At 42.6% G+C, this 23,146-nt stretch overlaps 3 protein-coding genes and 3 non-coding genes across 6 annotated transcripts; all 6 read left to right on the top strand.

Annotated features, from left to right (window-relative positions):
* Nucleotides 1-446: 446 nt before the first annotated feature.
* On the top strand, nucleotides 447-1,902 carry LOC116328800 (NAD(P)H dehydrogenase [quinone] 1-like). Its single transcript, XM_039616481.1, has 6 exons — nucleotides 447-567; nucleotides 726-890; nucleotides 960-1,087; nucleotides 1,166-1,273; nucleotides 1,349-1,450; nucleotides 1,527-1,902. Exons 1-6 carry the CDS (start codon nucleotides 564-566, stop codon nucleotides 1,824-1,826), a joined length of 807 nt encoding a protein of 268 aa, XP_039472415.1. The 5' UTR covers nucleotides 447-563; the 3' UTR covers nucleotides 1,827-1,902.
* Nucleotides 1,903-2,793: 891 nt separating this feature from the next.
* Nucleotides 2,794-2,887, top strand: trnai-uau. The gene is made up of 2 exons: nucleotides 2,794-2,831; nucleotides 2,852-2,887. It is a non-coding gene; the product is annotated as a tRNA-Ile (tRNA).
* A 473-nt stretch (nucleotides 2,888-3,360) lies between these two features.
* trnai-uau lies at nucleotides 3,361-3,454 on the top strand. The gene is made up of 2 exons: nucleotides 3,361-3,398; nucleotides 3,419-3,454. It is a non-coding gene; the product is annotated as a tRNA-Ile (tRNA).
* A 4,313-nt stretch (nucleotides 3,455-7,767) lies between these two features.
* LOC116328799 (NAD(P)H dehydrogenase [quinone] 1-like) lies at nucleotides 7,768-9,220 on the top strand. The gene is made up of 6 exons (XM_039616480.1): nucleotides 7,768-7,910; nucleotides 8,031-8,195; nucleotides 8,274-8,404; nucleotides 8,484-8,591; nucleotides 8,667-8,768; nucleotides 8,845-9,220. The coding sequence occupies exons 1-6, from the start codon at nucleotides 7,907-7,909 to the stop codon at nucleotides 9,142-9,144; spliced, it is 810 nt and encodes a 269-aa protein (XP_039472414.1). The 5' UTR covers nucleotides 7,768-7,906; the 3' UTR covers nucleotides 9,145-9,220.
* A 1,589-nt stretch (nucleotides 9,221-10,809) lies between these two features.
* Nucleotides 10,810-12,929, top strand: LOC120441508 (actin cytoskeleton-regulatory complex protein pan1-like). The gene is made up of 2 exons (XM_039616789.1): nucleotides 10,810-11,031; nucleotides 11,174-12,929. Exon 2 carries the CDS (start codon nucleotides 11,406-11,408, stop codon nucleotides 12,927-12,929), a length of 1,524 nt encoding a protein of 507 aa, XP_039472723.1. The 5' UTR covers nucleotides 10,810-11,031; nucleotides 11,174-11,405.
* A 9,214-nt stretch (nucleotides 12,930-22,143) lies between these two features.
* trnai-uau lies at nucleotides 22,144-22,237 on the top strand. Its single transcript has 2 exons — nucleotides 22,144-22,181; nucleotides 22,202-22,237. It is a non-coding gene; the product is annotated as a tRNA-Ile (tRNA).
* Nucleotides 22,238-23,146: the final 909 nt, after the last annotated feature.

Here is a 23,146-nt window from a genome sequence, read left to right as displayed (position 1 = left end):
TGTGCCCACTCTGGATTCCACTTAACATGGCTTGGTCTCGTCTACTGGTCCTTTGATAGAGTATGGTGCCAGTTTTATTTAGTAATGAATACAAATGCCTTCCCCTTGTACTGTTTTCCCAATTAAGTTGCCACTGTGTTTTTATCTGTTTCCATACAATACTTTTCACTTTTGACTTTGATCATTTTACTTTGCATTTAACATGAGTTTTAAAAAATTGCACCTTTTGCCAATTTGCTTTAAACGAAGCACAATCCAGTTCCTGTGTTTTGCCAGGTAATTGTATATTTGCAGTATTTCTCAAGGTAAGATGCCTGTTGCAATACTAATACTAATAATACTATTAGCTGATATCAAGCCAATTCAGTGGTACTCAGAGCCAGCCATCAATCAGCCAACTGCCTGATTGATGACCCTGATTGCTGATGGACAGCACCTGAAGTAACGAGAGCTAGGAGGTATATAAAACTACCATGCCAAGCCTTCCACTAGTAGCAGCTTCCTCCAACAACGTACCTACCACTTGTAAAGTTGATCAGTCATAGTCAGGCACTTGCTTTGAAATGGGTAAGTATCTCTTTTTATCCCTCCCCATTCTTCTCTATTGTCATGATTGCTGTTATCATTACTTAAATTAAACATAGGTTGTAATAGTTTTTTCATAGAGTGTGATTAAAATATTCTTGACCTAGTAGGAATTTAATCTATTCTTCTTGGCTTTGCAGCCAAGAAGGTGCTGATCGTGTATGCCCATGAGAGCCCTGCCTCTTTCAATGCTGCTGCCAAAGATGCTGCTGTGGCAGCTCTGACTGCTCAAGGCTGCACTGTAGAGGTGTCTGACCTGTACGCCATGAAGTTCAAAGCTGCTGCTACTACTGAGGACATCACTGGTATACAAATATCCTGCAGGTATAGCAATGCTTTGTGCTTCAGATGCAAATGCTAGATTTTTGTCACAGGTGGCGTGAGGAATGCAGAGGGCTGCTATGCAGATGAGATCAAATTGGCATCAGAGGAGGGCAGACTTGCAGATGACATCAAAAAAGAGCAGGAGAAGCTCAAGGAGGCAGACCTTGTCATCTTTCAGGTAGTGTCTGACTGGAAATGTCTTTAATCGGCTAAAGGGTGTCCACATTAAAAATGACCATTAAACCTGTGTTCCCAGTTCCCCATGTACTGGTCATCTGTTCCTGCAATCATGAAGGGGTGGATGGATCGGGTGTTGGGCTCTGCCTATGCACAGGAGAAGCGGTACAGTGAGGGGATCTTCAAGGTGAGAGCTCCACCAACATGTCTGTGTTCAGGCTGTGTCCTCTCCCTCTTTGCTCACTCCTTGCTCTCTGTCCAGGACAAGAAAGCCATGCTGTCCTTCACCACTGACTGTCCTGAATCTGTGTACAGTGACACTGGCATCAATGGTGACATCAATGTCACACTGTGGCCACTGCAGGTGAGGTCTCACTATAAACAGAGCCAAGCATTAAATGATCTGTCATGTGGTAACAGCTGCTCCTCCCTGTGTGCAGAACGGGATCCTGAACTACTGCGGCTTCCAGGTTTTTGCCCCTCAGATCTTCTGGGATCCTGCTACTGGTTCTCCTGAATCTCGCAGCTCCATGCTGGAGGGCTGGCGCACACGACTGCAAAACCTCTGTGGGGAAGCACCTGTGTACTTTGCTCCCTTGGACTACTTTGACAAGGAGAAGGGTTTCCTGCTGAAGCCTGAGGTCAAAGAGAAATATGCCAGCAAAGAATGTGGCCTCACAGTGGGGATCCACATGGGCAAGCCACTGCCAGCCAACAACCAGACCAAGGCCGGGGTCTGAAGATGGAGTGGGTCCATGTAATGTCTTGGTCCTAAAATGTGTGCTGCAATAAAAAGGCTGCTTTATTGTAACTTCAGTTTGAGCAGTGAGTTTTAAATGCACCACTTGGTTTCATACAGTTCAACCATCTAGAAAATGGTACATATACTTCACAGGACACCAAGCTTTCTGTGTAGGCTTTCAAGACTGGTGTCTTTATCAACACTGATCAAATTGATGCTTGGGGCTTTGTTGCATACTGGAAATGTGAGCTGCCAATGGTAACTTGGAACTGTACACTGATGCAATGCATGGTCAATTCGGTTAGCTTCTCCACATTAGCATGCTGAGTGACAGCTTGAGCCATCCAGCTCACTACACCATATATAATGTGATGGTGTCGTCACCTTCATGGTTCACTTGGCACTACTTCGTCACGTCTTTCCTGTACAGCTACTGTCTCTCTACCAGTAGCACCACTGCAGGAATTGTGGGGCATGTTAGTGCTTTTTATCAAGGGGAGGGATGAGCTCAGACTTTTAAGTAAAAAGCTCAGCATGTGGGCAGAGAGGAAATGTGACACTTTAAAATATAAGGGTGTGGTCAGCCAGTACCACCATTGCCTTTCATATAAATACATTTTAATTCATCAGCTACTTAGCATTTCATATGTACAAAATTCCAAGATAAGATGTCTGTGAGAGAATGAGAAATAGTTGTTCTTACCCATAGCTACTCCTTGGTCTCCCTGTTCTTTCTACAAGCCGGCAGCCTAAAAACACTGGGTCCAATTACATCAAGAATTTCATTTTTCTGCAATAAATTTTCTGGTTTTGTTCCATTCACCAATTGATACTGATTTGGGGCTGGAACCTATCCCAACTCCCATAGGGCAAGAGACAGGGTAAATCCTAAATTTGCAGTGTGAGCTTTCTCATTTCTCCTTGATTTTGTAAACAGGTACATGAATGCTCCTGTTTTGAATGTAGCTCCAGTGGCGCAATCGGTTAGCGCGCGGTACTTATATGACAGTATGTGGCTGAGCAATGCCGAGGGTGTGAGTTCAAGCCTCACCTGGAGCAGTGGCTTTTTTCTTCTCCACATTTATGTTTCTGCTACGAAGGTTGTGTTGGGTAACACTCTAATATGAAATAAAAGAATATACAATATACACCACATAAACAGACTGTCGAATAATGCACACTATTTACATAAGGTGTGCTCACTCTAAGCACTGTTATATAGGCATCTTTTCATTTGTTTATTACCTAAAAACTTTCTTTATTAAAACCCACTGCTGTGTTTTTAGTATGCCGAGTTATAAACAACTGTCTTGCACTTTAAGCGTTAAGATGAGGCGGGGTACACCCTTTCTTGTGGTGCTCCAATCAGTGCATGTATATAGTATTAGACAGAGCAATGTTGTGGCTCTATGTCCATGGTCCTTGAATTACAAAAATACAAAACAAAAAGAGGCGGGACACACCCTAGAACGGCTGCCAGCCTTTCTCAAGCCTAGTACTCATTTGTTCATTAATTTTGTGCTTTAGTCAGAGCTCCAGTGGCGCAATCGGTTAGCGCACGGTACTTATATGACAGTATTGGCACGAGCAATGCCGAGGTTGTGAGTTCAAGCCTCACCTGGAGCAGAATCTTCAAGCTAACTTTTTACCTAATGCCAATAGATAAATGCTCAGGGGAAAAAAACGTGTCCTTATTTCTTGAGAAAATAACAAATCTCATGTAGGCAAATGCTACCGACAGCACTACTGTTTACTTTCTTCAAAAAGAGAACCGCTTGACTCACCTTGAAAGAGGAGTTGAGGAAGCCATTGAAGGGAAAAGCTACTGCCAGGTTGAAAGGGTGGTGCTCTCTTTGTGGTAGAGTATCACTTCCTGTTCTTGTTGCAACATACGGTGGTGTTTTTGTGTAGCTTGTCAGACAATTTAATTAAAAACTTACAGATATATCCCATACAGCATAATGACATACTTGGTTACATCAATAGGAAGTCACTAAAATCAATACTGAATCGGTGTGCAACTTTGCCAAAACAATGTTGGATTCTGTAGTTTTCTCTGGTCCCCCAACCAGGAGTGACATGTTTAGCCACATGTTCTCCTTAAATTGCTGTCTGTCTGAGTGGTGTCCCAGAAACGATGTGGGCTTTATAGATAACTGGGAAACTTTCTGGGGGAAACCTGGTCTTGTTAGGAAAGACGGCATCCATCCCACTTTGGATGGAGCAGCTCTCATTTCTAGAAATCTGGCCAAATTGATTAAACCCCCAAAATGTGACTATCCAGAACTGGGACCAGGAAGCAGAGTTGCAGTCTTACATGCCTCTCTGCTGCTTCCCTTTTCCAGTTATCCTCCAAACCCCATCCCCTTAGAGACTGTGTCAGCTCCTAAACAAGAAACTAAAAATCTCTTGATGCATGCTCAGTGATCCAGGTAAGTAAATCCCAAAAGGTTGATTCTGTTCGTCTGAACGTAATGTTTTCAATGGGAGAAACGTTTTGTCACTCTTCCAAGTGACTTCTTCAGTCTCAGCTGACTGCAGGTTTCCCAACTTATAAACAGTACATTTGCACAGAGGTCAGTTCCTTGATCATTAATATGCAAATTGTCTTGACTATTGATCAGCAACCACTGATCAAAGCTTACTGATCAAAGCCCACTGATTAATAGCAATAAGTACCATTCACAGAGAGTTGGGGAATGGCTGCAATCACAGCATTGTAAGATGGCAAAAGATGTACCCTTAGGGCCCCTCCTCGATTCAGAGATGGTCTTTCCCTTTTCACGTAAATGGCCTCCTTGACTCCCCGCTCAAACCAGGGGCCTAAAGAAAGCTCCAACCAATCCAGGAGAGAAGGACAACTGCGCCTAAGCAAAAACCCTTAGTGATCCCGTATGTGTCAGGAGTATCGGAACAGTTGAGACACATTTTCTCTAAACGCCGTGTCTCGTTACTTTTGAACCCCAAAACACGCTGCACCAAAAATTGGTCCACCCTAAGAATCGGGTCCCCCGACACAAACAGAGTAATATACTGTACGCTGTTAAGTGCCAGGAGGATTGCCATGATTTAAACATCGGAGAAACCAAGCACTGTAGCCAGACTGACAAAAATTCAGAGCTCTGTCAAGCCAACCATTCCTTTAATGAAATGATTTCATGAATTTCTTTACAAACAAAATTTTAATCATCTCACAGACGTAATATTATATCCATCTAATTTCAGTACAATTTGTATTCATTTAGTCTTTTTCTCCAATTAACTTCCATAATTATTTCCTCCAAACCATCAATGTGTCTTTTAGACCCCATTCCTACAAAACTGCTCAAAGAATCCTGCCATTAATTTATGCTTCAATCTTAAATTTGATCAACCCATCTCTAATAATTGGCTCTGTACCGCAGGCCTTCAAGCTAGCAGTAGTTAAACTATTACCTAAAAAGTAATCTCTTGACCCAGCTGTCTTAGCTAGTTACAGTTCAATCTCCAACCTTCCTTTTATCTCAAGAATTCTTGAAAGAGTAGTTGTCAAACAGCTAACAGATCATCTGCAGAGGAATGGCTTATTTGAAGAGTTTCAGTCAGGTTTCAGAGCTCATCACAGCACAGAAACAGTGAAGGTTACAAATGATCTTCTTATGACCTCTGACAGTGGACTCATCTCTGTGCTTGTCCTGCTAGACCTCAGTGCAGCGTTCGATACTGTTGACCATAATATTCTATTTGAATGATTAGAGCATGCTGTGGGTATTACAGGTACTGTGCTGCAGTGGTTTGTATCATATCTATCTAATAGACTCCGATTTGTTCACGTAAATGGAGAGTCCTCTTCACACACTAAGGTTAATTATGGAGTTCCACAGGTATCCGTGCTAAGATCATATTCATTACATTACGCATACTTCCTGTAGGCAGCATCACTAGAAGACATAGGATACATGTTCACTGCTGTGCAGATGACACCTAAATTTATGTATCCATGAAGCCATATAACACACAGTAATTACTATAACTACAGGAATGTCTGAAAGATATAAAGATCTGAATGACCTCTAATAAAGATCTGAATAACCTTCAGATAAACTGAGGTTATTGTACTCGGCCCTAAAAATCTTAGAAATATTGTATCTAACCAGATTCTTACTCTGGATGGCATTACCTTGGGCTCCAGTAACACTGTGAGGAACCTTTGAGTCATTTTTGACCAGGATATGTCGTGGATATATCGTTGGGCGATCGTGGCTCAAGAGTTGGGAGTTCGCCTTGTAATCGGAAGGTTGCCGGTTCGAGCCCCAGCTTGGACAGTCTCGGTCGTTGTGTCCTTGGGCAAGACACTTCACCCGTTGCCTACTGGTGGTGGTCAGAGGCCCGGTGGCGCCAGTGTCCGCAGCCTCGCCTCTGTCAGTGCGCCCCAGGGTGGCTGTGGCTACTATGTAGCTTGCCATCACCAGTGTGTGAATGGGTGGATGTCTGGATATGTAAAGCGCTTTGGGGTCCTTAGGGACTAGTAAGGCGCTATATAAATACAGGCCATTTACCATTTCAATGCATACATTAAACAAATATGTAAGACTGCTTTCTTCCATTTGCAGAATATCTTTAAAATTAGAAAGATCCTCTCTCAGTGTGATGCTGAAAAACTATCCATCCATTCGCTTATCCTTTCCAGGGTCACGGGGGGGGGCACTGGAGGCTATCCCAGCTGTCATAGGACAAGAGGCAGGGTACACCCTGGACAGGTTGCCAGTCTGTCGCAGGGCTAACACATAGAGACACAGACAACCATTCGCACTCACAGATTCACACCTATGGGTAATTTAGATTAATCAATTAACCTATCCCCACTAACTGCATGTCTTTGGACTGTGGGAGGAAGCCAGAGCACCTAGGGAGACACAAACACGGGGAGAACATGCAAACTCCACACAGAAAGACCCTGGCCTGATGGTGGAACTGAACTCAGGACCTTCTTGCTGTGCAGCAATTGTGCTAACCACCGTGCCACCGTGCTGAAAAACTAGTTCATTAATTAATACTTTTAGGCTGGCCGACTGTAATTCATTATTATCAGGATGTCCTAAAAATGCCCTGAAAAGCCTTCAGCTGATCCAAAATGCTGCAGCAAGAGGACTGACAGGGAGTAGACAGAGAGAGCATATTTCTCCTATATTGGCTTCCCTTCACTGGCTACCTGTTAAATCCAGAACCAAATTCAAAATCTGGCTCCTCACATACAAGGTCTTCAATAATCAGGCCCCATCTTAACTCAGTGACTTTATAGTACCATATCACCCCATTAGAGCTCTTTGCTCTGAGACTGCAGGCTTACTTGTGTCTCCTAGAGTATTTAAAACTGCACTGTATAAATACAATTGAATTGAACTGAACTGAATTGATCTGAAATGGGAATCGAGGAGGGGTGCTGTGGTTGCAGATACTCACTATCTCACTGTGAAATATACTCTTGGTCTATGGTCATGACAATTTGCATATTCATACATACTGACTGACCTCATGGCCAGTTGCAAGTAAGTGATGGTACGTTGAGACATTGTGAAAAGGTGCGTTTCTAATGTTGGAAAAACCTCAAATCAGCCGATTCTCACTAATGAGCTCACATGGATGATTGACAAAATGCTTCTTCCACTATAAACAAACCATCCAGATGAACAGAATCAACTTTCTACAAGAAGGTACGTTATGGTGACTTAAACCATGTACCATAGCTTCTACACCGAAAGGACACTTTGACCACATGATGGTACTGAACGAGTGAAACTAAGATGACTATGGCTTATAAATTCATCTTGTGTTTGAACTGGGCTGAAGGTTTAGGTTAATCTCAGAGTTATGCCCACAAGTTTCCATACAAAATGGGAAACCTGAGAGAAATTACCCCAGTACCAGCTGGCTGACTCATGAGGCTGATTGCTGATTGACAGCACCTGTGTGAAGTAGTGCTCGAAGTGTGTATAAAAGCAGCAGGCTGTGTTTTTGCTTCAGTATGGGCAGCTTTTTCTCTTATTATAACAGCTAGACAGAAAACTCATCATTTACTGTTGTGCACCAGTTTTGAGAATGGGTAAGAAATTTTTCTTCCTGGTAATTGCTGAAACTTGTTTGGTCTCTTATTTTGAACAATGTGAAATGTTTGTGATGTGACTGGAGCTCTATCAATATTTTTTTTTTTTTGGCTTTTCAGCCAAGAAGGTGCTGATTGTGTATGCCCATGAGAGCCCTGCCTCCTTCAATGCTGCTGCCAAAGATGCTGCTGTGGCAGCTCTGACTGCTCAAGGCTGCACTGTAGAGGTGTCTGACCTGTACGCCATGAAGTTCAAAGCTGCTGCTACTACTGAGGACATCACTGGTATACAAATATCCTGCAGGTATAGCAATGCTTTGGTTTGGGTTGTTCTTCAAATGTAAACATTAGCTTTTGTCACAGGTGGAGTGAAGGATGCTGAGAACTTCTGCTATGCAAAGGAGATCAAACTGGCATCAGAGGAGGGCAGACTTGCAGATGACATCAAAAAAGAGCAGGAGAAGCTCAAGGAGGCAGACCTTGTCATCTTTCAGGTAGTGTCTGACTGGAAATGTCTTTGCTGTCAGCTGAAGGCTGTCCACATCAAAATGGCCATTAAACCTGTGTTCCCAGTTCCCCATGTACTGGTCATCTGTTCCTGCCATCATGAAGGGGTGGATGGATCGGGTGTTGGGCTCAGCCTACGCACAGGAGAAGCGGTACAGTGAGGGGATGTTCAAGGTGAGAGCTCCACCAACATGTCTGTGTTCAGGCTGTGTCCTCTCCCTCTTTGCTCACTCCTTGCTCTCTGTACAGGACAAGAAAGCCATGCTGTCCTTCACCACTGACTGTCCTGAATCTGTGTACAGTGACACTGGCATCAGTGGTGACATCAATGTCACACTGTGGCCACTGCAGGTGAGGTCTCACTATAAACAGAGCCAAGCATTAAATGATCTGTCATGTGGTAACAGCTGCTCCTCCCTGTGTGCAGAACGGGATCCTGAACTACTGCGGCTTCCAGGTTTTTGCCCCTCAGATCTTCTGGGATCCTGCTACTGGTTCTCCTGAATCTCGCAGCTCCATGCTGGAGGGCTGGCGCACACGACTGCAAAACCTCTGTGGGGAAGCACCTGTGTACTTTGCTCCCTTGGACTACTTTGACAAGGAGAAGGGTTTCCTGCTGAAGCCTGAGGTCAAAGAGAAATATGCCAGCAAAGAATGTGGCCTCACAGTGGGGATCCACATGGGCAAGCCACTGCCAGCCAACAGCCAGACCAAGGCCGGGGTCTGAAGATGGAGTGGGTCCATGTAATGTCTTGGTCCTAAAATGTGTGCTGCAATAAAAAGGCTGCTTTATTGTAACTTCAGTTTGAGCAGTGAGTTTTAAATGCACCACTTGGTTTCATACAGTTCAACCATCTAGAAAATGGTACATATACTTCACAGGACATCAATTTTTCTGTGTAGGCTTTCAAGACTGGTGTCTATAAGATAAGATAACTCTTTATTGTCATTGCACAGTCATACATAGTACACTAGTACAATGAAATTGGAAAACTGTCCTACGTCGGCACTACATGTAACACATGACACGATACGACACATCACAACGCAACACAAACAACACAACACAGTATAATAACTTAGTTAAAAAAAGAAGAAGTGTATTTGTATTACTGTTATTATTGCACATTAATTATTATTGCACCTTGTTATAAATATTATTATTACTGTTTTTACCGTTGTTAACAGTAAGTCCAGGTAGGTAGCCAGTCAAGTTTAGCTATTTGCATTGATAAGGGCTATTGCCCTGTTGTAAAAGCTGTCCTTGAGTCTATTCGTTCGGGACCTCAGCAGCCTGAACCTCCTGCCAGACGGCAGCAGCTTAAACACCCGGTGTCCTGGGTGTGTGCAGTCCCGTAGGATGCTGCGTGCCCTCTTGAGACAGCGAGTGCTGTACAGGTCCTTCAGGGAGGGAAGAGGATGTCCAATGATTTTTTGGGCCATGTTGATGACCCTCTGGAGTGCCTTTCTGTGTGCTGTGGTGCAGCTGGAGAACCACACACTGATGCAATATGTCAGCACACTTTCAATGGAGCAGCGGTAGAAGACGGTCAGCAGCTCCTTCTTCAGGTCCATTTTTCTGAGGATTCTCAGAAAGTGGAGACGCTGTTGGGCCTTCTTTAAAACCGCAGAGGTGTTAGAGCTCCAATCAACAGCTTATCAACACTGATCAAATTGATGTCCGGGGCTTTGTTGCCTACTGGAAATGTGAGCTGGCAATGGTAACTTGGAACTGTACACAAACTGATGGAATACATGGCAAATACAGTGAGCTTCTCCACATTAGTATGCTTGAGCCCTCTAGCTCACTACACCATCCTGTAACGTATGGTGTAATTGCTTTCATGGTTCAATTGGCACTACTTCATCACCTTTTTCCTGTACAGGTACTGTCCTCTCTGCCAGTAGCACCACTGCTGGCGTTGTGGGAAATTTCAGGGCTTTTATCACGGGGAAGGATGAGCTTGATTACCATGTTTAAAAAGCTCAGCATGTGAGAGTACAGGAAATATGACTGTTTCTAACATGAGGGTGTGGTCACTCACTACCACCTATACTTTTAGTAGTGGTCAAAAAGGCAGATCCCTGTATTGAATGGAATAGTCATTAAACAAATGACCAGTGTTGGGTAAGTTACTTTAAATTAGTAACTTAGTTACATTACTAGTTACTTCTCTAAAAAAGTAACTCAGTTACTTCAAGTTACTCGTTACTTTCAAAGTAACTAGTTACTAGGGAAAGTAACTTTGGTTTTACTCAGAATTCTCTTGTTAATGTGTTGCTTCCGTAACTGGATACCCAGCAAGATTGCCAGTCTTCTATCTTGCTTACTTGCCACAAGTGCACTGTGCCACCTACCAACAGAAAGGAAAAAATAATGCGCACTGTAACGGCGGATATGTAAAGCTAGCTCATGTACACGTAATATAACGTTTGTGCTTTTATTGTGGTAACTTCCTGTGTGACCGGAAGTGAACGATGTGACGGTAACTAGCTTGATGCACAAAAAAGACGGAAGAAAGCGGAAAACTAATGCTAACGGAGAAAAGGGAGAGAAGGACACGGTTAAACTATAAAAATCAATGGTTCTAGCTACAGTCGACAGGGGAACAAGGTTTGTAATGTACATGATTTAATTTGAGTAATGTGAAACGCATGACATGTATAGTTTAATAGAAAACGGTTAGACCAGCGTAATGAGCGGTTAAAATGGTGTTACATTAATAACATGGCAATTGTTTTATTTGTTTGTCTAGTTCTTACGTTGGTTCGTTGTCTGATACACGGCAAGGAACAATAAAGGTCATTCAACAACCATCAGTTCTGGCCTTCTCAGTTCGACTGGATGCTACAGTAAGAACTTGACCGCCGCCATTTTGCTACACCACAAAGGCTCAAGGTTTAACGACAATTCCCACGACGTCCAGCGGATGGCAGATGCAGGTCAGAGAATAAAACGGTGAAAGGCATAAGGAAAATAAAGTTAAAATGGAGGATTCAGAAGAAGACATTAACGAACAGTTTGCAAACAAAGAAAAAATATTAAATGAGCTGCAAGATAAAGCTCAAAGCGACTCCGCGATTCCAAGGCGTTCAGAAAGAGCCAAGGTGCCAACAGAAAAAATGCTAACTTATCAGAGAGAAGAGATAAGTAAAAAAGAAAAAAGACTATTAACTCTTTATGAACAATGGAAAATACGAGTGCGAGAAACAAGAGAAAGATTAAAGTTGGACATTTCAGAGAAAGAAATGGCAGATCTTGCAGATGATGTAGAGCAAAGAAAAGATGAACTGCTAAAGTTGTACACTGAAATGAGAAGTCACATTGCACCTTCATCAGACATACGAAGAAAAACCGATGCATGTGAAGCAGTTACTCATGACATTGTGAAAGTCATCCTGGAAAGAATAAGTGGTGTAGATGGAGACTTTGATGCAGAATATGAAAGAAAACGTCTACGCAGACTATTAGAACATGATTATGCCCAATCCATCTATGGTTCAACTGCAGCATCGAAACGTAGCCAACTGTCTTCAGCCTCACATCTTGCTTCAAAACGAGCAGATGCAGCAGCAAAACTAGCAGCGAAAGAAGCAGAGTACAAGATTGTACAAGAGGAACAAAGACAAAAGGAAAAGATAAAGGCTCTAGAAGAGGAGCATAAGAAACAAATGGCAGTTCAAACATCAGAGTTGGAACGCCTGAAAGCCGAAAGGGAGGTGGAAGCCGCTCGCGCCAGGTTGGACGTCTACAACAGAGAGTTATCGCAACTTGATGATGCATATTCAGTAAAGACGGAAAGGGTGAACCCAGAGCATACACCCAAACACACTGTACCATCATGCACCATACCGGCGCCAACAGCCCCTCCTAGCGTCAGCCAGCTTGCGCAGGCGGTACAAGACAGCATAAGAATAAATAGACTCCCCACGCCAGAACCAACAATGTTTAGTGGTGAGCCAATAAAATTTATTGAATGGAAATCCACTTTCATGTCACTTATTGAACAAACTGGCATGTCAGCAGCAGATAAACTGTACTATCTAAAAAGGTATGTAACTGGCTCAGCTCGCAAGTGCCTTGAAGGGACTTTCTTCAGAAATGATGAAGAAGCATATAACGACGCTTGGACAAAGTTAAACCAAAGGTATGGCCAGCCATTTGTGCTACAAAGGGCATTTAGAGAGAAGTTATCTGGTTGGCCTAAAATACAGTCGAGAGATGCTGATGGGCTAAGGAACTTTGCTGATTTTGTGAATGCATGCACACTTGCCATGCCTCATGTGAAAGGACTACAAATACTCAATGACTGTGAAGAAAATCAGAAACTGTTGCATAAACTGCCAGACTGGATAAACACAAGATGGAACAGGCATGTAACAAAGATACTCATGGACGGTGGTGAATTCCCCAGCTTCAGTGAATTTGCCTCCTTTCTCTCACTTGAAGCAGAAGTAGCATGCAACCCAGTCACTTCCATACATGCACTTCGCTCTCACGGAAACGAATGATGACAAAAGAAACACAAGAGAAGTCAAAAGAAACAAGGCAAGTGTATTCAACATTAACACAACTGAACGAGATGCAAAGACTAAAATACACAACAGTTCTTCATGCACACTGTGCCCAGAGTCGCATCCACTTATAAAATGCCCAAACTTCCTGCAAATGACCCTGGAAATGAAAAGGAAACATGTAAAGGATAATAAACATTGTTATGGTTGTTTAAAGCAAGGTCATAGTGCTAAGGACTGCAAACGGCGCCTCACTTGTGAAACATGCACCAAGAGACACCCGACCTGTCTTCACGATGAGAACTACAGCATTAGTCTGCAAAGAGAAAGGCAAGATCAAGTGAGTATGGACAACGCAACACAAGGGAACTCACCCGAAAGTGCAACAGCCATGGCGTTAAATGTCGCTAGAGCAGAACACACAGTCAGTACCTCCATGATAGTCCCAGTATGGGTCTCAACGGCTGCTAATCCACAAAGGGAAAAACTAGTCTATGCGCTACTAGACACACAGAGTGACACTGTTTTTATAGATCAGGATGTAACGCAGAAACTGCAAGCAAATGTGTGCCCTGTAAAACTCAGACTAACCACAATGATGGGTAAAAATGCAGTAGTAAGCAGCGGAAAGGTGTGTGATCTTCTAGTGAGAGGTTACAATTCAGCAACAGTGCTAAGGCTCCCAACTGCTTACACAAAGGAGTACATACCCGCAAATAGAGAACACATACCTACATGTGACACGGCAAAACTGTGGAGTCATTTGTCGCCCATTGTAGAGGAGATCCCACCACTCCTCAGTTGTGAGGTGAGTCTCCTGATTGGTTATACTTGTCCCCAAGCTCTGGCACCCAGACAAGTACTCTTAGGTAAAGACAATGAGCCATATGCCATCCAAACTGATTTAGGATGGAGCATAGTTGGCAACTCAGTGCCATGCAATGCATTAGAGACAACAAGGAGTCTCTGTCACAGAATAACTGTTAAAGAAATGCCTCCATGTACTCCCGCAGATGCAATACGTGCACTAGAAAAGGACTTTAAAGAAAACGAAATAAACGAAAAGATGGTGTCTCAAGACGACCTTAGGTTTCTTGAGAAACTTGAACAAGGCATAACACAAACAGAGAAGGGACATTATGAAATGCCATTGCCATTTAAAGAAAGGCCACAAATGCCAGATAACAGACAACTTGCCGAGAGCAGACTCAATCAGCTCAAACGCAAACTAATGCGCGATGAAAAATACAAGAGGGACTATGTCACATATATGAATGACATTATACAAAGGGGTGATGCCGAAGAGACTGATGATAATGGACCTGAAGGTGAGACATGGTACATACCGCACCACGGCATCTATCACCCAAAGAAACCAGAACGGCTACGCGTGGTGTTCGATTGTTCAGCCAGACACAAGGGCACATGCCTTAATGACCATTTACTAAATGGCCCTGACATGATAAACAACTTGACTGGCGTGCTTGTCCGTTTCCGACAACATCAGGTGGCGCTAATGTGTGACATTGAAAAATGTTCCACCAATTCAAAGTCAATACAAACGATCGCGACTACTTGGCGCTTTTTATGGTGGAAAGGAGGAGACATGAGCAAACCACCTCAAGCTTATCGAATGACTGTACATCTCTTTGGCGCTGTTTCGTCACCTGGTTGTGCAAATTACGGATTTAAACGTTTAGCCAAAGAGAACAGCTCCAAGTACCCCGTAGCGGCACAGTTTATAACCAGAGACTTCTATGTCGATGACGGGTAACAAGCGTTGAGACAGTGAAGGACGCTGTACAACTCACAAGAGAAGCACGTGAGCTATGTGCCAAGGGTGGACTAAGGTTACATAAGTTTGTGTCTAACAACAGTGTTGCACTCAAAGACATTCCTACTTCAGAACATGCAACAGACACAAAAGCAAAGGACTTGACATTCAGTGAATCACAAACAGAAAGAGCACTCGGTATGTATTGGAACATAGAAAAGGATTGTTTTACATTCAACATAGCTGTAAAGGACCAACCCCCGACCAGACGCAGCATCCTGTCCACAGTCGCAGCAATATTTGACCCCTGGGTTTCATTGTCCGCACGTTCTCAACGGCAAAAGAATCCTACAGGAAATGTGCCGCCAAGGTACAGACTGGGATGATCCACTCCCTGAACATCTCAACCCGCAATGGCAGTGCTGGAAAGAAGATCTGCACAACTTGAAAGGGTTACAAATAAACAGATGTTATGTTCCTGCATCGTTTGGAGATGTGGTACAAAGAGAACTGCACCACTTTTCTGATGCAAGTACGACAGGATATGGACAATGCACTTACCTGAGACTGATAAACAAAAACAAAGAGGTACACTGTAGTTTTGTAATGGGCAAAGCTCGAGTCTCTCCAACAAAGGTTACCACGATTCCGAGGCTAGAGTTGTCCGCAGCTGCAGTATCAATCACAGTAAGCAGCATGCTAAAGGAAGAGCTACTCTATGACAATGTGAAGGAGTTCTTTTGGACAGATTCAAAGGTCACACTGGGGTACATTGGCAATGAAGCAAGACGCTTCCACACATTCGTTGCCAATAGAGTGCAAAAAATACGTAACAATACTGCACCACAGCAATGGTTCTATGTACCGACGAGTGAAAACCCCGCTGACATAGCATCAAGGGGCACATCAGTAGCGGAACTGCTATCATCAAACTGGCTCACAGGCCCTCAATTCTTATGGGAAAAGAAGTTAAATCTTCCAACTAAAGAGTCTATTGAACTTTCGGTGGGAGATCCAGAGGTGAGAAAAGTGCAAACACTCAACAGCCAAGCTACAGAACACAGAAGTCTCTGTGATCGTCTCACAAGGTTTTCATCCTGGTCACACGCCGTCAGTGCCATAGCACGTCTCAAACGGTTCCTACTCAGAGACAAATCAAAGTCACTCAGCACTGTAACTGAAAGGCAAAACGCTGAAACGGTGATTATCAAAGACTTACAAGGACTAACATTTTCAGACGAGATAAAAACATTAAGCAAAGGAAAGGCATTACCTGGGAGCAACAAAATGTACAACTTGGATCCTTTCTTGGATGAAGACAGTGTGCTCAAGGTGGGAGGAAGGCTACAACACTCATCGCTTCCTAACACATTCAAACATCCAACTATCATTCCAAGAAACCATCATATTACAAAACTCATAATCGCTCACTGTCACGAAAAAACAAATCATCAAGGAAAGAGCTTCACAATGAACGAAATACGGTCCAGCGGTTATTGGATTCCCAAGCTAAGTCAAACAGTATCAGACTACATCCGTCAGTGTGTGACATGTCGGAGACTAAGGAGAGCTGTGGAAGGACAAAGGATGAAAGATCTCCCCACAGAAAGAGTCGAACACTCTCCGCCTTTCACATACTGTGGTATGGATGTTTTCGGCCCATTCCTAACCAAACAAGCAAGAAAAGAAAACAAAAGGTACGCTCTCCTTTTCACTTGTTTCTATTTACGAGCGGTACATGTAGAAATGTTAGAAGACCTGACTACGGACGCTTTCATTAATGGACTAAGGTGCTTTATAGCTCTGAGAGGCTCTGTCAGACAAATAAAATGTGATCGAGGTACTAACTTTGTAGGTGCCAAAATGAACTGTGTGCAGCACTGAATGAAATAGACACTGAAAAACTGACAACCTTTCTATCTGAAAACAATGTGATTTTGTGTTTAACACACCCCATGCTAGTCACGCAGGTGGAGTATGGGAACGACAAATTCGGACTGTGAGAAACGTCCTCAACGCCACACTTGCTCTCGCAAAGAGACGACTCACTGATTCATCGCTCAGAACCTTTCTCTATGAAGCAGCTGCAATAGTAAACAGCCGCTCGTTGACGACAGACAATCTCAATGATCCAAACAGTTTGAAACCAATAACTCCAAATCATCTCCTAACTATGAAAACCACAACAGCTTTGCCTCCTCCAGGACAGTTTGTTAAAGAGGATCTGTATGCTCGAAAGCAGTGGCGCCAGGTACAATACCTAACAGAGCAATTTTGGAGCAGATGGAAGAGAGAATATCTTCACAACATCAGGATTCGGCAGAGATGGCATGCTGCTAAAAGGAATATGCAAGTAGGTGACATAGTGATGGACAAGGATGAAATACTGCCACGATCCCAATGGAGACTTGGTAGAGTTGTGGACACCATAACAGATGAAGATGGACTTGTGAGAAAGGTCAAAGTAACCTTTGCAGACAGAAACCTTAGTAAAAGGGTGAACGTTTACATAAGATGTCTACAGTAGAACGCCCAGTTCATAAGTTGGTTCTGCTGTTGTGAAGTTGTGAAGAGCAAAATGTTGTAAGAAGTTAAAGTGCAATGAAAAGTAGTTGTTGCATATAAAAAGGTATTATCATTGTTAAGTTACCTGTTTAGAAATTATTTGTTTTATTTTGTTTGTAACAGCAAATAATTTGGTGGGAGTGTAACTACGGATATGTAAAGCTAGCTCATGTACACGTAATATAACGTTTGTGCTTTTATTGTGGTAACTTCCTGTGTGACCGGAAGTGAACGATGTGACGGTAACTAGCTTGATGCACAAAAAGACGGAAGAAAGCGGAAAACTAATGCTAACGGAGAAAGGGAGAGAAGGACACGGTTAAACTATAAAAATCAATGGTTCTAGCTACAGTCGACAGGGGAACAAGGTTTGTAATGTACATGATTTAATTTGAGTAATGTGAAACGCATGACATGTATAGTTTAATAGAAAACGGTTAGACCAGCGTAATGAGCGGTTAAAATGGTGTTACATTAATAACATGGCAATTGTTTTATTTGTTTGTCTAGTTCTTACGTTGGTTCGTTGTCTGATACACGGCAAGGAACAATAAAGGTCATTCAACAACCATCAGTTCTGGCCTTCTCAGTTCGACTGGATGCTACACGCACATTTCCACGAGAGAAATCCACGCCTGGACCGTCGTTGACCGCCGCCATGATTCTAGCCTGCTTTTTACATCCAACACAAAAACTGCAGTCGTGGTGCTTTTGATTGTACTCAGAACTTGGAAATTATGCCTTCTGAATAGGAAGATGTATAGGTAACACCAGACTGCAGATGAGCTGCATACAGGGCTGGACTGGGACAAAAAAATCGTCCCGGGCATTTTGACTAGAGACCGGCCCATCATTATAGGAAAAATCATAAAGCCTTTGAATGAAAATAAACACTGTTGTGACAGTGATGTACACTGTTCTGATGGTATATATGTATCAATCTATCAATTGTTTGTTGTAAGACTCAGATAATTATTTTTTTTAAAAGCGAGACATTTTAAATGAGAATAATAAAGAAAACTATTTCCTTGTCCCCCCCCCTTTCCCTGTTAATGCCCCACATTGGACCCCTGGCAAAAATTTGCTAGACCCGCCCCTGCACAGTTACCAGCTGTCAGCTACATAGAAAAGGATCCTGGTGTTATTTGTCTCTCAGAAACAGTTCATAACTTCCCTTCAACTCATTCATGTCACCTAAAAGGTAAACCTGTTTCTCCATCACCTGTTCAGCTCTGATGATTCAGTAAGAACATCTCCTGGTTTCATCTGCATGTTTCCCTCTCACCAGATAACCAAACCGATATCATGACCAGCAGCTTTACAGCTGTGGCTCCAATAAACATCAGCTGATACTAGAAATTAATATTAAATAAATTCTAACAACAGCTGATCAAGCTTAAACGTGCTGCTGTTGTTTAACGCGACATCCGCTGGTTTCCTCTTTCTGGCGCAAAGTGAGCGATAAATAAACAAGAGAGAAAAGCCGATCAGCTGATCATTGATCAGTTTCATGATTGAAGTAGAAACGGGAGAGGAGAGAATGAGAGAAGAAGAGGCAGCTGTGCAGCTTCAGCTTTGTGTCTTTTTCATTGTAGCTGAAGTCCGGGACAAACTGTGTTCCTTTTCACCTCAGTACGAACGCAGCGTAATATTTTCTCTGAATACCAGACGATTCTGTTTTTTACAGGACGGTTGGCAACTCTAATAATTAACCGTATGAACAAAATAAAGTTCAACATCAGTAACATAGCACCCACACAGCAGAAACTCCGTCATGCTAACTAGCACGCAGTACGAAAAAGTCAGCATACCGAAAATAAACTCCACCTAAACTTGGTTTATATCTGACTCAGATAGACTGCAGGTCATAACTTCTTACCTGAAGTTCAGTTCACCTGACACGCGGACCGCGGCCGCTTCGGTCTCTCCTCTTGCCTCCCTTTTCCTTCATCCACCTGCTGGCTTCCACCACTTGCTAATGTTATTGAATCTGTGGAAGCTCCGCGATATCCACCACACGAAGTAACGAGTAACGAGCCTATCTAAATCCCAGTAACGAGTAACGCGTTCCTGGTTTTGGCATAATAACTAGTTACCGTGCTCGTTACCACAATAATAACGTAGTTACTGTAACGCGTTACTTAATAACGCGTTAGTCCCAACACTGCAAATGACACATCTAAAGTTTCTAATTGTGAGCATTACATATGTACAAAATTCATGCAACGCAGGAGAGATGCATGTGACAGGAGTAGAAATGGCTGTCCTCAGCTATTGCTTACTTCGGTCTCCCTGTTTTTTCTACAAGTCGTCAGCCTACGAGCATTATCTGCAATGCTATTTGAATCTTTTGGTATGGAAACAGAATTGTTCTGCAGTTCGTTTTCTGGTTTTATTTTCCATCCATGCATTGATTTGATGAGTCAAATCTGCATGGGGACTTGAACCTTTCCCAACACCCACAGGACAAGAAGCAGGGTACGCCCAATGTATTAAGATGCAAACTTTGACTGAAATAGTCTTTATTCACATTTACTGGTATTAATATAATACATACAGCACAGTGTTCACTTAGCTTTGCACAAAAATAGCTGCTGGTAATGTTCTCCAAAGAGCTTTGACTTTTGATTTTGAGTATATTTCAGAGGCTAATTTTTCTTTTGGTTGGTTAGCACTGTTGCCTTACAGGAAGGAGGACCTGAGTTCAATTCCACCATCATCCTTCGGTCTTTCTGTGTGGAGTTTGCATATTCTCCCCATGTTTGAGGGTCTGGCACTAGTATCTGTGCCTCTTGCTAAGTACAGAACGATTATACTTTTGCCACCTCCAGTGGCGGTCCTAGCCTGTTTGGCGCCCTGGGCGAACACTCCCTCTGGCGCCCCCCCTCCACCACACACACACACACACACACACACGCACACACACACACACACACACACACACACACAAAACATATTAAGGATCGTACATTAACATAAAACTGTTGTCCACATACACATATGAAGACAGAGTGAGTATGCATAGTATGCAAACGGCTACCAAACAGCCATCATAATTCTTCATACAATGAGAACAGGACAAATCAACAACTGACAATGACTAATTAATATTAAAATCTGTAACATAATGTATTGTTTGGAGTTTAATTTGTTAGTGTTACTATTTTTACCATTTCTTCTTGGAGCAGCTGTAACACACGTAATTTCCTTAGGAATTAATAAAGTATTCTGATTCTGACTGTTTCAGGATGACCTGCCATTATCCAATGACACATCTGCTTACCTGTATCTTTTGCTCGTTTCTCCTCCTCTTCTTTTCTATTTTTCTAAACTGAGCACCTGATGGCTTTGAACTTTTCTTGTCCATCTTCCATTGGTTTTAATTTTGCACTCCAGAATGAACACCCATCCTTCAACCCGAGGATCACCACAACATATCCTAACAGACCTACACCTTAGTTCACAGATTCACTTTGCCTAGGGTGCATTTCTGAGATTTCACACAACCCAGGATTCAAATCATGAATACATAACAGACTTGGATTTACAACATTAGGAATGAAATGTGCTCGATTTGGAAGCAGCCGGGGCTCCTCCCCTTTCGACTGGTTGTGTGTGAGACTTTAAATCATCAGACTGTAAATTTTGAATTGTCATTGATCCCTTTACCCCGAGTCCTAAAGTGTATATTTATTTTCTTACTCTTCTTATATTTATTGTTTGTTTACTTGCACTGCTGTAACTGGAGCCTCGTCGTCTCGTCTCTCTATATACTGGACTGTATGTAGCGGAGATGACAATAAAGTTTACTTTGACTTCAGCAGCGAGCAGGCGCACCGAGGGCTCTCGCGCTCACTTTTCGTGTATAGAATTTTGAAAAAACATCGGTGCAAATTATAAGTCTGTATCATGATGTCTGGTGTTTTCGTGTTTGTTATTTTGTTTTATTTTGCTAGTTGGTTATTAGATGCCGCTCCAGTCAGCCAGAGAATCCCCCACCGCCCCGCCCTCTCCTCTCTGCGCCGCAAGCAGCAGGCGCACCACGCAAACGGAGGGCGCCCTTACTTCCAGCAAATGGGCGATAGAAAACCGATCGATGCCTGTGCCATTCCCAATATGCACTGGCTGCCGTAGGGGCAGCATGAGTACGAGCGTTTTTTTTCTTTTTTTGCCGATGCCCGTGATGCCGCCCCCCATCACGATGCCGCCCCGGGCAACCGCCCGTGTCGCCCGTATCTAAAACCGCTACTGGCCACCTCTGTAGGTAACCAGCCTGTTGCAGAGGCAATTTTATATCTTAAATGGGCTGAAGTTTATTTCCCCGTAATTTATTATAGGTTCATAAATGGAACTCTTTTGGCGCGACAGTGCTGCGATCTTGCAGTCACTGCTACAAAGGTTGTGTTAGGTAGCACTCTAATGTGAAATAGGAAAAACATATACAGAATATAAATAGACTATCAAATAATAGAGACTAATTACATCAAGTATACTCAATATAAGTACTATAAAATAGACATTTTGCCATTCACTTATTACCTAAAATCTTTCTTTATTAAAACTCACTTATGTGTTTGTAGTATACTGAGTTATAAACAACTATCTGACGTTTTGATTGTGATGACTCAAACAAGACGAAAAAAAGAGGCGGGGTACACCCTTTCTTCTCGTGCTCCAAACCGTTAGTTCACGGTGTATAATGGTATTCGGCAGAGCAATGTTGTAGCTGTATGTCCTTACTGCTTACAAAAATACAAACAAACAAAAAGAGGTGGGATACACCCCAGACAGGGCGCAAACCTATCTCAAGCGTCGGTCATTCATTCATTTTTCCTTGATTTATTATAGGTCCATGAATGCGCTTTATTCAGAGCTCCAGTGGCGCAATCGGTTAGCGCGCGGTACTTATATGACAGTATTAGGATGAGCAATGCCGAGGTTGTGAGTTCAAGCCTCACCTGGAGCACGATCTTCAAGTTAATGTTTACCCTAAAGGAGGGAGGGATCTCCTTTACCTGTTTTCCTTAAGAGACAACAAATGTCATGTATGCAAATGCCTATTATAAAGTAAAGTTGTGTAGTTTCTTCAAAGAAAGAATCTTTTTCTTGCCTAACCTAACCTTCAGTGAGGAGTCAAGGAGGCCACTGAAGACAAAAGTAACCAAGGGGGATCCTGTGGTTGCAGATATTCACTATCTCCTGTGAAATATACTCTTGACTATGGCCATGACAATTTGCATATTCATAGTTAAACTGATTGAGCTCTTGGCTAGTTGCTAGTAAGTAGTGGTGTTTTCTGTCATTGTGCAAAGGTGCGTTCATAAAGTTGGAAAATCAGCCGACACTTGCTGATGAACTCACATGGATGATTGACAAAATGCTTCTCCAAATAAAAACGCAACATCCAGATGAACAGAATCAACTTTCTGGGGAGAAAGTGAAATAGAAATAACAAATGATTCCATCCGTAACCATGCAATGCAAATGGATGACAATTCATAAATAACAAGTAATATGTAAAATGTCATTTTAAAAGCAAAATACTTACTGTCCTTTTTCATTTAGCTTTTCTTCTCAGTTTCTTTCTTTGGTTCTTTGGTATATTTATAACATTTCAGTGTCACCTCTGGACTGTCATATTTACCTGCTGAAGCATTGAAACTGCACCCATTACAAAATTAACTGGGAAATTGTATAATTAAATGTTGATTCTCAGTGTAATGGAAGGCATGCTCCTTAAATATACAACGAGAATCCAATAAAACAGACTAATTACACAGAGTATGCCTATTTTTACACAGAGTATATATTTTCAGAATAAGATATAAAACACTGTCTGGTTTCGTAAGCATTATGATGACTTAAACCATGACCA

This window comes from Oreochromis aureus, linkage group 8, assembly GCF_013358895.1.
Source record: "Oreochromis aureus strain Israel breed Guangdong linkage group 8, ZZ_aureus, whole genome shotgun sequence".
Lineage (NCBI taxonomy): Eukaryota > Metazoa > Chordata > Actinopteri > Cichliformes > Cichlidae > Oreochromis > Oreochromis aureus.
Note: the sequence above shows the minus strand (reverse complement) of the source record. Positions and strands in the feature narration are given on the sequence as shown.

Excerpts from the sequence above, each read along its gene's own strand:
- LOC116328800 (XM_039616481.1), top strand. Across the intron at positions 891-959 it reads TACTACTGAGGACATCACTG|GTGGCGTGAGGAATGCAGAG; the intron begins GTATACAAATAT and ends TTTTTGTCACAG. Across the intron at positions 1,274-1,348 it reads ACAGTGAGGGGATCTTCAAG|GACAAGAAAGCCATGCTGTC; the intron begins GTGAGAGCTCCA and ends CTCTCTGTCCAG.
- LOC116328799 (XM_039616480.1), top strand. Across the intron at positions 8,196-8,273 it reads TACTACTGAGGACATCACTG|GTGGAGTGAAGGATGCTGAG; the intron begins GTATACAAATAT and ends CTTTTGTCACAG. Across the intron at positions 8,405-8,483 it reads CAGACCTTGTCATCTTTCAG|TTCCCCATGTACTGGTCATC; the intron begins GTAGTGTCTGAC and ends CTGTGTTCCCAG.
- LOC120441508 (XM_039616789.1), top strand. The coding sequence starts at position 11,406 with ATGGAGGATTCAGAAGAAGACATTAACGAACAGTTTGCAAACAAAGAA.